This window comes from Bufo bufo, chromosome 5 (genome assembly GCF_905171765.1).
Source record: "Bufo bufo chromosome 5, aBufBuf1.1, whole genome shotgun sequence".
Taxonomy (NCBI): domain Eukaryota; kingdom Metazoa; phylum Chordata; class Amphibia; order Anura; family Bufonidae; genus Bufo; species Bufo bufo.
This window is the reverse complement of record NC_053393.1, coordinates 178,301,229-178,318,332: the sequence shown is the minus strand read 5'-3', so window position 1 is coordinate 178,318,332 and position 17,104 is coordinate 178,301,229. Positions and strand designations below refer to the sequence as shown.

Here is a 17,104-nt window from a genome sequence, read left to right as displayed (position 1 = left end):
GTGACAGAGTCTTGAGACGCCGTGGAGAACGTTCTGCTGCCTGCAACATCCTCCAGCATGACCGGTTTGGCATTGGGTCAGTAATGGTGTAGGGTGGCATTTCTGTGGAGGGCCGCACAGCCCTCCATGTGCTCGCCAGAGGTAGCCTGACTGCCATTAGGTACCGAGATCAGATACTCAGACCCCTTGTGAGACCATATGCTGGTGCGGTTGGCCCTGGGTTCCTCCTAATGCAAGACAATGCTAGACCTCATGTGGCTGGAGTGTGTCAGCAGTTCCTGCTATGGACTGGCCCGCCCGTTCCCTAGACCTGAATCCAATTGAGCACATCTGGGACATCATGTCTCGCTCTATCCACCAACGTCACGTTGCACCACAGACTGTCCAGGAGTTGGCAGATGCTTTAGTCCAGGTCTGGGAAGAGATCCCTCAGGAGACCGTCCGCCACCTCATCAGGAGCATGCACAGGTGTTGTAGTGCGGTCATACAGGCACGTGGAGGCCACACACACTACTGAGCCTCATTTTAACTTGTTTTAAGGACATTACATCAAAGTTGGATCAGCCTGTAGTGTTTTTCCACTTTCATTTTGAGGGTGACTCCAAATCCAGACCTCCATGGGTTGAAAAATTTGATTTCCATTTTTTTATTTTTGTGTGATTTTGTTGTCAGCACATTCAACTATGTAAAGAACAAAGTATTTCAGAAGAATATTTAATTAATTCAGATCTAGGATGTGTTATTTTTGTGTTCCCTTTATTTTTTTGAGCAGTATATTTTTGCACTTTATTACAAACATGAAAATAAGCAGTATGATGTAGACATTGACTAAACTATGATGCTTTATTGACCGTTTTTTTTCTCCAAATGTGAATCATTTACACAGCTGTATTTCCATGTAGACTGTGTGGTATGTTAGACTGTGAAAAGGTCTGGCACAGTTCACACCAGTGTACACATAGTAATACTGTATACAGCATTAAACACAGACACCCAGAATTTGTATTGCGCCTGTGCCTAGATTCGGTTAAAAAGAGGCAGAAATTGGCACAACTAGAATTTATACACTTTTCCTGACTTGCTTGAAAGAGGGTGTGGCTTAAAAAAAATGGGGTGTCACTTTGTGATAAAGAGGCATGGTCTAAAATGCACCATTTTCTGACAAAAATTGCGTCTCAAACTAAGCCAATCAATAGTTGGTATAGAGTCAGAGAAAAGTGTCTGTCCTGGCACCAGTTTCGTCATCCAGCATGAGCCCGTGTATATATCTGATGCAGGTCTAAGGTTATGCTATCTATAGGATTAGTAAACCTGGGACAAAATTTATAGAGTTAAAATTAGATACTGCACTAAGATTATGACCCACATTTATGAAGACTCATGTTTCAAATGCCAGTCTTTTAAAAAAAAAAAAAAAAAAAAAATTGCTGGGGTAGTTTGTGCCAAAGTTATTAAAGGTGCACTCCGATACATTTGGTGCATTTTGGACTACCTGAAACTACCAAAATGAAATCTATGGAGGCTATGAGACCACGCCAACTTCAGTGACCACATCCACTTTTTCACCTTTTGGCAAGAATTAAAAACTTTTTTTTCTTTTTGAAGTTTTGATGCACACGATTTGCAAATATGTTTGGCACAGTTTAGGCCAAAAAGTAGCACAAATACACTGATAAATGTGGGCCTATGTGCTTACACAAGCTTTTCTTGTATGCTCATCATCTCTGCCACCTAAAAATGAAGTCTTAATGATCTACATTTACAATCCTTGTTGTTCAGGTAAAGGATTTAGCGGTGGGAGATTGTTTCGCCTGCGAGGCGGATGACGGGTAAGGCTGGTTGGGTCAGTCTCACAAGGGTTTACTACCGGAGAAGGTATAAATGGAGCATAACTGGACCATCTTGAGCCAACTTTTGAATTATCCAAGTGGAGAAAGGAACGCCTGAAACAATGGACAGAATAGAAAACCACAGAAGGAAAAAAAGAAAAAAAACTGAATTAAAGAAAAAGACAATATAAAGTAATAAATTGAAAGAGTTTTACAGGAACCTGAAAAAATTGTGGGGAAGGTCGGAAAGGTTATAAAATAAAAGAGCCTTCCCCACAACTTGAGGCATCCCGAAACCCCCTTTGAACACATTGATCCAACAGAAAACATGAGTACTACACCATGTAACAGTTTACCAGCAGGCGCTTTATCCTGAATCAGGGGGAAGTTCACCACTTACACAGTAACTCTGAAAATACATGCTTCACATAGGAGGGGACTCCTGTTAGTCTATGAAACCTACAGAAAATGCCCACTCTCAATACTGATGTCGGTTACCTACTTGGTTCTACTCCATGCTGCAGATATGTCAATTCCAAAAGTGGTGGAACTGACTTATGGTCATCTCAGGATAGTGGCACTTTAAAGAGGTTGTCAGAGTTCAGGGAAAACTCGGATACTGTCTTCCAGCGCTGAGCTTTGGTCCCCTCCTCTGCTGGCTACAGCGGTGTCGTTCCATGCACACAGGTCACCACCCTGCAGGATGTCACTGCTGAGGCCAGCGATTGGCTGACATGCTGCCCTGTATGCATGGACAGTCACTGCTGCAGCCAGGAAAACAGCGGGGAAGAACAGAGCTCAGGGCAGGAAGCAGCACAAGAGAACAGGGACAAGTAACTTGTTATTTCAGCACACTGAATGTGTCTGCCCGAATTTTTATTTAACTCTGACAATCCCTTTTACATACATTCACCACCTTATTAATAATAAAAAAGAAATAATAATCCAACGTAGGCAGAATACAGAAAAATAGTGATGCAATACAAATAGAGAAGGACAAATGAAGTTCTATGTATACTGGGTCATCAGATCTGTCATCTGTTTGGTAGCTCTTCTAAGGGCATCTATAAATTCCCATTCACAAGTGCCTTCATTCACCGTGAATTACATGAACCCAGAGACCATTTCTGAAATAGGCCTCTATTCAGGATTTGATTTCTGCTTCCATTTGAGTAGTGGTCTCTATGCAGAAACCCGACAGCAGCTGCGCTCCTTATGGTAATGCGCGATCTGATCTTTGGCCTACAATGGGATCATATTAAAGCAAGATACACAAAAGGCAACACAAATTTCCCTTAGTCATTTATTTGTACATAATATAAAAATCCTATTTGAGTACAGACTTGTTTGAGTCAGTAACACTTATGTAGACAGCTTAATCATTTCATGGGACGACATATCACACGTATATATTTAAGATTAAGTAGGCTTCCCCTGTGTCCTGGAGAGGAAAACGGAACGCTGCGTCCATTCCTGTGTGCATGCAACAAGCAGCTAAACAGCAAGGTTACTCCGGTTAGCTTGGCATCAACTGTGCACTCTGTTAAGGACACAATACAAACGGAAGGGGGGGAGATAAGGCATCACTCGGGTAAAACGGGTTACGGCAAGATGCAAAATATATTAAATTGTACAAACCTGACAAACAACCACATTAAGGCATAAATTAGATCAAACTGAAAAAAAAAAAAAAAAAACACACACAAATAGGGCTCATGCACACGAATGCATTTTTATTTCCATGTCCGTTCAGTTTTCTTTGTGGACCGTATGTGGAACCCTTTGTTCCAATGGGTCAGCCAAAAAACGGAAGTTACTCCGCGTGCATTCCATTTCCGTATGTCCGTTCTGCAAAAAAATAGAACGTCCTATTTATGTCCGCATTACGGACAAGGATAGGACCGTTGTATTAGGGGCCAGCTGTTTTGTTGCATTTTTTGCGGATTGCAAAATACATATGGCCATGTGCATGAGCCCTTAAAGGGGTTTCCTGGGTCTTTAAAAATCAAATGGCATATACTTACAATATCAATATCACTTAGGTGAGGGTCCATTTCCTGGGACCCCACCGATCAGCACCAACAAGTACTACGACCCCTCCATTGTTCACCAGGCACAGCGCTGTATATTTGGTAGGTGCCATGCAGCTGAAAAACGTACAGTGCTGTCCCCCAATGAAGGGGAGGTGGCGCTTGCCTGGGCAATTGCAGCCCCTTCAGATAGCTGATCATTGGAGGTGCCAGTAACTGATATTGATGGCCAATCCTAAGGATATGTCATCAACAACAAAGTCCCAGAAGCCGCTTTACAGGTGTAATTCCTGCAGTTTTTCCTCGGCTATGAGGAGTTAGTTTCATCGGTATCAGGAAAAGCGGAGCAATGGTCAATAAGGCTGGGTTCACACGGGCATCACGTTGTTCAGTTTTTATCGCGCGGGTGCAATGTGTTTTGCACTCGTGTGATAAAAAACTGAATGTGGTACCCAGACCCGAACTTCTTCACTGAAGTTCAGGTTTGTGTTCAAGGTTGTGTAGATGTAATTTCCCCTTATAACATGGTGATGGATCATGTGATGGACCATGTGATGAGCGCAGTGACATCACCACAGGTCCTTTTCCTCACAGATGAAGACAGAAGAGAAGCTGGGCTGCGCGAACAAGTGGCTGAGGAGAGTTAAATTATTATTTTTTTAACCCCTACATCCCTATTTTACTAAGCAGTCTGTATTAAGAATGCTATTATTTTCCCTTATAACCATGTTATAAGGCAAAATAATAAAGATCGGGTCCCCATCCCGATCGTCTCCTAGCAACTGTGCGTGAAAAATCGCACTGCATCCGCATTTGCTTGCGATTTTCACGCAGCCCCATTCACTTCTATGGGGCCTGCGTTGCGTATAAAACGCACAATATAGAGCATGCTGCGATTTTAACGCAACGCACAAGTGATATGTGAAAAATCACCGCTCATGTGCACAGCCCCATAGAAATTAATGGGTCTGGAATCAGTGCAGGTGCAATGCGTTCTCCTCCCGCATTGCACCCGCGTGGAATTCTCGCCCGTGTGAACCAAGCCTAAGGCTTCTATTGCAGATGGGGTTGCCAATGTGCCTAGTTATAGAGCGGCATGATGGCACAACCAGACAGATCAGACAGAGAGGATGTCATCCATCTTTCCCAGACACAGAAACTACATTTTCTGCACCCCGTTTATTAGAATATATAGTAAATATTTCACGTATCAAAAAAATATCAATTAAAAATTTCATGTGCAAGTAACTTGAATGTACTTTTGCCACAGGGAACCTAAAGAACTGGCAAACTATATATGGCTCTACTTTACTATTTGGCCCTTTTCCATTACTCTCGACACTTTTCCAGACAGTGACTGAGACCTAGAGCTGGGGCCCAACAGATCTACTATAGTTTACACCAGAAACTGCCATAAATTATATGGTAAAGCTACCGGCATAATTTGATTTTCTGGCAGAAATGTGCCAAACTGATTAAAGAGGTTGTCTCACTTCACCCAATGGCATTTATCATGTAGAGAAAGTTAATACAAGGCACTTACTAATGGATTCATTTTTCCTTAACATTAGAACACTGCTCTTTTCCATGGTTACAACCACCCTGCAATCCAGCAGCGGTGGTCGAGCTTGCACACTAAAGGCCGGCCTATGCACACGCCCGGGGTGGCGCGGTCCCAAGAAAGGTTGGCGCCATTTCCTATAGTGTGCAAGCACAGCCACTGCTGCAGTGCAGATACAAGGGGCCAGGACGGGAGCTGATGCACATGCATGCCTATGCGGACTCCCATGGTCCCGGCAACCAGAGAGGCCTGCACTTTTTCTTATATTGCGAAAGCACGACCACCGCTGTTGGATTGCAGGGTGGTCGTAAGCCCTGGATAACAGCAGTGTGTAATGTGATGGGAAAATGAATCAAGCCAGCAGAGGCGGCAATATGGACAATCACAATACATTAGTAAGTGCCTTGTATTAACTTTGTCTACATGATAAATGCATTTTCTGAAGTGAGACAATCCCTTTAATAAGTTAGTTGCGATTAGCTCCAGTACAGTGAGGAGTAAGATTTGTCTACTGAATGGTAGTAGGGTGATATACTTGTTTAGGGAACTATTGTCTTACAAATTATTAAAAATGTATTTACTGAAACATGCAGAGCAAATCCAACCACTAAAATGATCCTAAGTGATGGGTTGTCATAAGCAACAAATTTACATTCCCATGTATTTAGCCATTAGTAACATGCTTGTACCGGGACAAATTAAAGAGCCTTGAAAAAGTATTCATACTCAAACTTTTCAACATTTTTTCATGTTAGGCCTCTTTCACACTTGCGTTGTCCGGATCCGGCGTGTACTCCACTTGCCGGAATTACACTCCGGATCCGGAAAAACGCAAGTGTACTGAAAGCATTTGAAGACGGAACCGTCTTCCAAATGCTTTCAGTGTTACTATGGCACCCAGGACGCTATTAAAGTCCTGGTTGCCATAGTAGGAGCGGGGAGCGGGGGAGCGGTATACTTACAGTCCGTGCGGCTCCCGGGGCGCTCCAGAATGACGTCAGAGCGCCCCATGCGCATGGATGACGTGATCCATGCGATCACGTGATCCATGCGCTTGGGGCACCCTGACGTCACTCTGGAGCGCCCGGGGAGCCGCACGGACGGTAAGTACACTGCTCCCCCGCTCCCCGCTACACTTACCATGGCTGTCAGGACTTTAGCGTCCCGGCAGCCATGGTAACCACTCTGAAAAAGCTAAATGTCGGCTCCGGCAATGCGCCGAAACGACGTTTAGCTTAAGGCCGGATCCGGATCAATGCCTTCCAATGGGCATTAATTCCGGATCCGGCCTTGCGGCAAGTGTTCCGGATTTTTGGCCGGAGCAAAAAGCGCAGCATGCTGCGGTATTTTCTCCGGCCAACAAACGTTCCGTACCGGAACTGAAGACATCCTGATGCATCCTGAACGGATTACTCTCCATTCAGAATGCATTAGGATAATCCTGATCAGGATTCTTCCGGCATAGAGCCCCGACGACGGAACTCTATGCCGGAAGACAATAACGCAGGTGTGAAAGAGCCCTAAAACCCACAAATTTATATGTATTTTATTGGGATTTTATGTGATAGAACACAAAGTAGCAAGTATGTGTGAAGTGAAAAGATAATACGTTTTCTTAATTTTACTAAATAATAATCTGGAAAGTGTGGCGTGCATTTGTATTCAGCCCCCCCCCCCCCCCCCCCCCGAGTCAATACTTTGTGGGACCACCTTTCGCTGCAAGTCTTTTGGATTACCGTAGGTCTCTACCAGCTTTACACATCTAGGAGGCTGAACATTTTGCCAATTCTTCTTTGCAAAATAGCTGAAGCTCAGTCGGATTGGATGATAGGAGTCTGTGAACAGCAATTTTCAAGTCCTGCCAGAGATTCTCAATGAGATTTAGGTCTGGACTTTGACTGGGCCATTCTAATACAGGAGTATGCTTTGATCTAAGCGATGGAGTACAGACAGCAGCCCTGTAATTCACGGGAAGTGTCAGCCAAAGACAGGTGGTCCGATGGGGTAAACAAAATTACATCCAAGGACCCCCACCTCAAAAGAATAAAAAAAAAATAATAAAAAAAATAATAATCTACCGAATCCTTCTTTAACCCTGTTATTGCCAATATGTCATGACTTAAAAGGTTTGCTGCAGCTTGAGGATCGGGGCTTGTACTTGGATCTTGGCATTATATCACAGAAAGCAGGGCTCATTTGAGGTCCAAAAGCAGCATGAAAGGTTTGCCTGTGGACATTTGCCGACTTTGTGACAAGTGTTTACGTGGCAATATTTGGCCTATTATGTTCTGGGAATTATGTGGAGATACTGTGCATGTAAACCTGTGAAAAAGCCCTGGCAGTGAAGCTGTGTGACCCATCTCCAATCAATCTCTTATATAAAAAATAATTTGTCAGTCTTTATGCACAAATGACTGGACCGATCTGCATAAAAATTTGGCGCATAGCTAAATCTGGTGCTTAGTAAGGTTTTGGACCGTGTTTCAGGTCTCTAGAACGTACAGTTCTTGAAATAGTCACGAAAATGCAAATATAGCACCATCACATTACCCGTATTAGCCAACGGAAGCTCGCAGGTTCCTTACCGATATCCTGACATAACATGGTCACATGACCCTTACTGGCCAATAGAAGCTCGCAGGTCCTTCAGTTTTCGCCTCACTGACATACACACAGTTTTACACCAGGTTTCCATAATAATTTCAGCCATTTTTCTTCACTGTTATAAGGCTAGTATGGAGGTCACTGTTAAGGGGGGCAGGACGTTGTGAAGGTGACCGTTATGGGCCACTGTGGATGTCACCGTTATGGGGACACTGTAAATGTCACTTAGGCTGGATTCATATCATGTTTTTCACATTTTTATACCCACAAACTTAAATGTATTTTATTGGGATTTTCTGTGATAGACCAACCCAAAGTAGCAAGTATGTGTGAGGTGAAAAGGAAAGAATACATGCTTTTAAAAAAAAATTATAAATAAAAATATGGAAAGTGTGGCGTGCATTTGTATTCAGCCCTGGCTGTATGTTTAGGGTCGTTGTCCTGCTGGATGGTGAACCTCGGCCCCAGTCTCAAGTCTTTTCCAGCATCTACCAGGTTTTCCTCCAGGATTGCCCTGTATTTAGCTCCATCCATCTTCCCATCAACTCTGATCAGCTTCCCTGTCCCTGCTGAAGAAAAGCATCTCCACAACATGATGTTGCCACCACCATGTTTCATGGTGGGGATGATGTGTTCAGGGTGATGCGCAGTGTTAGTTTTCTACCACACATAGCATTTTACATTCAGGTCAAAAAGTTCAACTTTGGTCTCAACTAACCAGAGCACCTTCTTCCACATATTTGCTGTGTCCCTACATGGCTTATAGCAAACTGTAAACAGGATTTATTATGGCTTACTTTCAAAAACGGCTTTCTTCTTGCCATTCTTCCATAAAGGCCGGATTTGTGGAATACACGACTAATAGTTGTCCTGTAGACAGATTCTCCAGCAGCTCCACCAGAGTGACCATGGGCCTTCTTGGCTGCTTCTCTAATTATTGCTTTCCTTGCCTGGGCTGTCAATTTAGGGGAATGGCCCTATCTTGTTAGGTTTGCAGTTGTGCCATACTCCTATTTTCGGATAATGTATTAAACAGTGCTCCGTGAGACGACGTTCAGAGCTTGGGATAATATATCGATCCAAACTCTGCTTTACACTTCTCCACAACTTTATCCCTGACCTGTCTGGTGTGTTCCCTGGTTTTCCTGATTCTGTTTGATCAATAATGTTTATTAACCAACCTTTCAGGCCTTCACAGAACAGCTGCAGTTATAACTGAGAATACATTACACACAGGTGGACAATTAGTCACACTGGATTTTATATAGGGGTATCAGAGTACAGGGGGCTGAATAGAAATGCACAACACGCTTTTCAAATTTTATTAACATTTTTTAAAACCTTTTATCATTTTCTTTTCACATACTTGCTACTTTGTGTTGGTGAATCCCAATAAAATACATTTAAGTTTGTGGGTGTAACATGAAAGAAATGTGTAAAAAGTTCAAAGGGTATTAATACTTTCAAGGCACTGTGCATGTAGGGACCACTGCACTGTGTTAAGTGATCAAATCCACGCTGTTAATACAGATACATGTTTAACCGCACCCTATACAATTATATATATATTGTACACACACAATTTCAGTCAATAAAAGGATGTCTTTCTGCACTTCCTACCTGGATGAAGACGACCCATTAACTGAGTTAGGTAAACTCTGATTGGTGGACCCAACAGAGGACCCAGAAAATCCTTGCTGGTTGGAAGTCACAGGGTTCCCATCTCCTTTGAGGACACCAGTGCATTTCCAATTATCCATGTAGTTTGCTAAAGAGAATACCAAAAAAAGTACAACCAAGTCATCAAGTAAGACCTAGGATTTAAACCATGAAAAAAAAATATTGGGGGCAGATTTAATACCCCTAGCACTGATGTCAGGTAGGCAATCGGATATGTATTGAGTTAATGGCTCTAACGGTTCCATAGAAGATGAATGTAGCCACTGTACACATGCTGGGCCTGCCACTCCATGCACACTGGACCCCATTTCATGACTGGTGGGGGTTCCAGTGGTTGGAGCCAACATCGATCAGATGCTTATCCCCATAAACACAGGATATATACAGTCAGCAGATACAGCCCCCACATCAAAATATCTATGGGCCAAGGAGTTAGGAACATCACCTTTCCACAGACCATTACGACCATTCACCTTTCCACAGACGAACACTTCCATCATCACCAGAAGATGCCAGGACTGTGCCAGTTATGTTCCAGCTTACACGCCACACTTGGGAGTTGTGATTATCAAACTGCGCCACTGTGTGAATTTCAAATTTTGTGACTCCCCCTGAAGAGGTCAATTCCTTCCTAGAAAATAGATAAGGAACATCTGCATGTATTAATGTGGGCTCCATGTTTGTCACAGACTTGTGACTGTCCTTTCAGGCAGACTTCTACCATTATTTTGGTATAAGGACATATAGAAGTCATAGAGATGGGGGCTCATTTGTCAGAACAGAGAGACGCTCTTTAATAGCGGTTCACACGGATAAGTATTCATCTGAATGGACAGCGCGTCATCTACAGTTCCTCTATATGTTTAGAAGCGGCTTTCCCCAACAATAATGGCTAAACGACAGGGGGTTAGAAAAGCAGGATCACCAGCAATTAGCCGATCATCGCAATAGCTTCTTTTTAACCAGCCCGTTATAAGCTTTAACGACCAAGTGATTATTTATCAAAGAATATAGAACAATCACATATATGGATGAGGCCACAATACGGCTCAATTATAGGTCAAAAAACGATTGACTGGACACAATTTAAGTTGGTTTCTAATCAAAAGGTAATAGTGCAAGACCTCGAGAGGTATATAAATTAGGGGTGGGGATGTCAGGGAAGAGGGCAGGCTGAGGAAAGGAGGGGAGGTGGGGTAGAGGGACATAGGATGATAAATAGGCACTTGTAGGTAGGGTTGTCCCGATACCACTTTTTTAGGACCGAGTACAAGTACCGATACTTTTTTTCAAGTAGTCACCGATACCGAATACCGATACTTTTTTTAAATGTCATGTGACCGTTTTGGGGGATCTGTGGATCTGTGGATGACGCACTGTCATGTGGGGGATCTGTGGATGGCACTGTTATGGGGGACCTGTGGATGGCGCTGTTATGGGGGATCTGTGGATGGCGCTGTTATGGGGGATCTGTGGATGGCGCTGTTATGGGGGATCTGTGGATGGCGCTGTTATGGGGGATCTGTGGATGGCGCTGTTATGGGGGATCTGTGGATGGCGCTGTTATGGGGGATCTGTGGATGGCGCTGTTATGGGGGATCTGTGGATGGCACTGTTATGGGGGATCTGTGGATGGCACTGTTATGGGGGATCTGTGGATGGCACTGTTATGGGGGATCTGTGGATGGCACTGTTATGGGGGATCTGTGGATGGCACTGTTATGGGGGATCTGTGGATGGCACTGTTATGGGGGATCTGTGGATGGCACTGTTATGGGGGATCTGTGGATGGCACTGTTATGGGGGATCTGTGGATGGCACTGTTATGGGGGATCTGTGGATGGCACTGTTATGGGGGATCTGTGGATGGCACGGTTATGGGGGATCTGTGGATGGCACTGTTATGGGGGATCTGTGGATGGCACTGTTATGGGGGATCTGTGGATGGCACTGTTATGGGGGATCTGTGGATGGCACTGTTATGGGGGATCTGTGGATGGCACTGTTATGGGGATCTGTGGATGGCACTGTTATGGGGGATCTGTGGATGGCACTGTTATGGGGGATCTGTGGATGGCACTGTTATGGGGGATCTGTGGATGGCACTGTTATGGGGGATCTGTGGATGGCACTGTTATGGGGGATCTGTGGATGGCACTGTTATGGGGGATCTGTGGATGGCACTGTTATGGGGGATCTGTGGATGGCACTGTTATGGGGGATCTGTGGATGGCACTGTTATGGGGATCTGTGGATGGCACTGTTATGGGGATCTGTGGATGGCACTGTTATGGGGATCTGTGGATGGCACTGTTATGGGGATTTGTGGATGGCACTGTTATGGGGATCTGTGGATGGTACTGCTATGGGGTGGGATATCTGTGGATGGCATTGTTATGGGGTGGGGGGATCTGAGGATGGCATTGTTATTTGGTGGGGGATCTGTGGATGGTGCTGTTATAGGGGATCTGTGGATGGAACTGTTATGGGGAGGATCTGTGGATGACACTGCTATATGTCATCCACAGATCCCCCTCATAACAGTGTCCCCCAATACACCGGGCCCCGCCGCTCACCGAAGTATTTATAAACGTGAATCCTTATCCTGTTATTAAGTTGAACTAACGCTGCCCTCTCCCATGTTCCCCTGTATCCCCCTGTATCCCCACAGCACTTACTTAAGCTTCCATAGCAGGCAGAGCGGACGGCACCAGTAACGTCACTCACTGACGTCGCGCGTCTGCTCCGCCTGCTTTATTCATAAAGTGGGCGGAGCAGGCGCTCTACGTCAGTGAGTGACGTTACTGCTGCCGTCTGCTCTGCCTGCTATTGAAGCTTACAGGGGGATACAGGGGAACATGGGAGAGGGCAGCGTTAGTTCAACTTAATAACAGGATAAGGATTCACGTTTATAAATACTTTGGTGAGCGGCGGGGCCCGGTGTAAGAGTACAGTGACTGCACCGGGCCCCGCCCATAGTTACGGACTCCAGCCCCTCCTCTCTCCCGATGCTGCATCTTTGCCGGGCCGCAAAAATATTCATTGCGGGAAAAAAAAAAAGTATTCTATTTATGTATCGGGGCGGGGTATCGGCGGCTGAGTACCGCCGAGAAAACTCGGAATCGGTCCCGATACCGATACTAGTATCGGTATCGGGACAACCCTACTTGTAGGCATCAATAAGTTTGATAACATGAATAAGTGCAAAGTTAACCAATTACACAGTAGAATACAATGTACCAGGCTCCCTAATGAAGTCCGTGTAGTGGCATTGTTAAGGAAATTATCCAGCTTTTCTGAAAGTAGATATAAAATATTCATAGATGTTTTCATTTCTCTATGTCAGTGATAGAACAATTGGAAAAAACAAGAAGATACCAATGACATAAGCTAAAAACTATAGAAGTTAGTACGTGCCAAGTAACAAATATGCATTTCTTGCTAAAAACCTAACTAACACATTCTTGGAAAAGGGAAAACTTGTAAAATACTAACCAATCAATAGATGGATTCAGTTCTAACCAATCAGAAGTATTATTTGTATACCAATCAAAAGCCATTATTGAAATATCTGTAAACCAATCAGGTTTTACTTTGAGAGGTTACACCCTTTTGAATGGTATATATATATATATATGGCCCAGGACACTCCCACTTTGGGTTCCTGGCAGAGCAGAGTTTTGAACTATACTCTGACTTCTGTCATTTTCCTCCGTCAACGTCATTCACCGGAACACGAGGCAACGATCATCACGTGACTGACCCTAGGTCTGCCACAACAGCATGTTTCAATGGCCCTATCAGGAGTGCATTAAGGTAGTTTGTAAATATTTAGACGTCTTCCAACGGATCCACATGATCAGAAAGAAGGGATGTGACCATCTCTCCCAGCTGGAAAGTTCTTCCAATTGGAAAATTTGGTGGACCTTTGTGTACCATTCCTGTATGGACGGTGCATTCGGGTCCAGCCAATGTAGTGGGACTAAGAGCTTTGCTGCTGTAATTAGAAAGGCCATGAGAGAGGTTCTAGACCAGTGATGGCGAACCTATGGCACGGGTGCCAGAGGCGGCACTCAGAGCCCTCTCTGTGGGCACCCACACCCTGGAAAACGTCTATGTTGTACCAATATGCCTTAGACTTCTCTGGTCAGTCATCAGCGCAGGGCGCACCATGAACAGCACAGGCAGCGCACTGAATGTAGGCAGGCTATTGTAGATAAATGATAAAGCACATGGAAGATATTCTATATTGGACTGTAGTATTCAAGGTAAATTGCTGTGTTGGCACTTTGCGATAAATAAGTGGCTTTATGTTGCAGTTTGGGCACTCGGTCTGTAAAAGGTTCACCATCACTGTTCTAGACAGTTTGCACATCTTGTCCGGCAGATTAAGGAGGAGGACTGTTTGTGGAGTAAGTGTAATTTGGGAAGAGCAAATAGTATTAATGTTTGCTTCTACTGTTTTCCAATATGTCTTGGTGGCTGGGCACGTCCACCATATATGGTAGAGGGACCCCAGGGTTTCTCCACATCTCCAGCAGCCCCTTCCAGCAGAAGGAACATTTTAGCCACTATATCTGGGGATCTGTACCATGTAGTAAGTAGCTTAAACAAATTTTCTTGTGTCCGAATAAATAGAGAACCCATGAGATCTGGTTTCCTGATCTGTGAAGGAGGTGTTGAGGTCCCTCTCCCATGAGAGCAGATAGAGTGGTTTAGCTGGAGCTCTCGTATTCACAATTCGTTGGTATAGGGAGTAAAGTAGATGTCCCGGGGTCTGGGGAAGGTATAATAGAAGTCTCAAACCAATCTAGTTCCCTAGGGGTGTATTTGGACATGAAGAGCAGACATACCTTAGAAAAGTGTGCATTATGTAAGTACATCCAGCCATCCAGACAAAACTTCGACCTCAGAGACAAAGGAGAGGATTGTATTGCCTGCCAGCAAGTTCCCAACCGAGACATTATGTAGTTGTGACCAGAGACTCGTAAATTCTGAGACATCTTGTTGTACACTCAAAAGGTATGAGGCTTGCTGGCATCAATGGTGAGCCGAAACTTGCCTGTAGAGTTTTCCTAGCCGTCACAAGGGCAGCGATCAGAGGATGGTATCTGGCCCTTGGTGCAAAGTCTGCCGGCAGCCTCCACAAAGAACACCAAATTTTTATGTATAAATCACCCCCCTTTTTGAAATGCGGAATGCACTCAGCTTTTTTGGTGTTCTATTTTTTTCGCATGGTATGGAATGGTATTGAGTATAGCAATACTTTTTTATGGTATTGAAATCGCAACAACCCTACTAGGGATAAAAAAAAGCTTGGTTTAAATGTGCTTGGTGCAGTGCTAGCTTGTCTACCGCCGCCATATTGTAATTGAGTAGGGCCTGCTGCACGTGTTCCAAGTTTTCCACTTGGCCTCCGACAATTCTGGTGTGCTCTCTACCTCCGACTCCACCGTACCAGATCCAGCAGCAGAGTCGGTCGGCGCCATCTTGGGCAGGCGGGCCTGTGCACCCAATGGGTGCTTCTTAAAGAAATTCTCCATATCTTGCTGGGACTGAGGTGGTCTGTTCGATCCTTGGTTTTCCCTCTGCTTCTCTCTCATGGAATTCTTAACCATAATTGCCTTGGGGGTCGCTTTTTAGCTTCTGTAGTCGTTTGGCAGCAGGAGCGTCTCACCGACAGGTCTGCCATAGAGCGCGGTCAGGCTCCGCCCCAGGACCAGGTACACATAACTTGCTGATAAACTTTATTAACTCTGGGGTGGAATGGGAAAAACAGCAATACTGCGATTGAGTTTTTAATTTACTTTAGAAATTTTGTGACTTCATTTTTCGGCATAAATAACATGATACATTTATTCCCTGGATCAGTATGATTACAGGGATGCCAGATACACCCCTTTTTTTTTTTTAAACGTTTTACTACTTTTGCACAATAAAAACCTTTATAAAAAAATATATTTTTTGCATTGCTGGATCTCAAGAACCATAAGCTTTTTTACTTCTCTTTCTATGGAGCTGTATGAGGGCTTGATTTTTGCAGGACGACTTGTAGTTTTCATTGGCATCATTTTGGAATATATAACACTTTTTGACTGAATAAGCAAAACGTAGAAATTCTGGCTTTTTTCATCATAAGTTACTTGATAATCGTGCAGTTGTTATGGATGTGGCGATTTTATTTTTGCATTTTTACTTTACTTTTTTGTCAGTGAGATGCAGCCTCCTGGGATAAATTTAAGACAGGCCTGGGGCTGTCAGAAGACCCCAAGCCTGTGTGCACTGACATTGGCACCCAGCAATCTCATTTGTGGGGTGCCAATGGGAGACAGAGCAAGCCAGCCCGGATAAGACGCTATTGCCAACGCTGTTAAATGGCCCGGATTGGTGCTTTTGCCGATCCAGGCCGTTAGAGCGGGAGATAGCCAAGCTCCTGCTCTCCCCTGCATGGGAGACCCATGCAGAGCTTACAGTGGGCCGCCATAAAAAGGCGCTAGCCCAGTCTAAGGTCCCTTACTGAACGCCGTTAAAAGGCGGTGGTCACTAAGGGGTGAAAATGGGACTGTATACACGAGAAGCCCTTTATTTGTTCCTGATGCTAACACCTAATCACAAGTTCATTCAAGGTGAACGTGTGTATATGGGGGAGTTGGAAAGAATACATGTCAACCAACCAGCTGACAGCGACTGAAGGTGTATGGGAACCTTAAATGTACACTGGTCAACACATCCTATACAATAGACAAAGATACAGCACTTAAGGCCCCTTCGCAGCTATGAACGCTCATTCCCAATAAATGCCCTGTGTAAAGATACAGCTGATCACCTGATGAACGAGTAAATGCTTGTTCTTTGGGTGAAAGCGTCGCTGATGCCATCACCTAAATCACAATTTATGGACAGCAAAGTATGCCATCTAAAAAGCCATCTACTACCCAGAAATGTCGTCTCTCTATGGTGACATCAGGTCACAGTGGCAGTTCCTTATCTTCATATAGCAAAGGTGATTGCTGCATGTAAATGGAGCTCTCACCTCCTCCGACGAGCAGGCAATTATAGGGAGCTAACCGTTCCCGATAATTGCCTGCTGTGTCAGCCCATGTAAAGAGGCAGATAATGAGGTATTATAGTATATGACAACAAAAACTCACCTCAGAGGTTTCATTGTAAAGATTCTTACATCTTTACTTGCTACAGCCAAGATGTGGAAAGATCTGCCCAGGTTTGGAGCAAAAGCAATGTCGTGAACAGGGTCTGTGACTGTCATAAAGGTTTCCGCTTTAACGTATTTCCTGCAATTAGAACAATGATTAAATTCGGAATGACTGAAGACCCCACAGATAACGACCCCAGCAGAGATGCACGAGATGACTTTACCAGAATGCAACTTTCCATCTTTA

General features: G+C 44.3%; 1 protein-coding gene across 2 annotated transcripts in view; it reads right to left on the bottom strand.

The window, feature by feature from the left end:
* Positions 1-831: 831 nt before the first annotated feature.
* SEH1L (SEH1 like nucleoporin) overlaps positions 832-17,104 on the bottom strand; it is a 29,498-nt gene continuing 13,225 nt past the window's right edge. The window contains exons 6-9 of one of the 2 annotated variants that reach the window (XM_040432793.1): positions 16,856-16,996; positions 10,178-10,335; positions 9,645-9,792; positions 832-1,943 (exon numbers count right to left, since the gene is read on the bottom strand). In XM_040432793.1, coding sequence (XP_040288727.1) covers positions 1,760-1,943; positions 9,645-9,792; positions 10,178-10,335; positions 16,856-16,996 — 631 coding nt within the window. In that variant the 3' untranslated portion in view covers positions 832-1,759. Of the gene's footprint in view, positions 1,944-3,118; positions 3,370-9,644; positions 9,793-10,177; positions 10,336-16,855; positions 16,997-17,104 lie in introns of those variants that run through there. The other variant, XM_040432794.1, reaches the window with a different exon arrangement.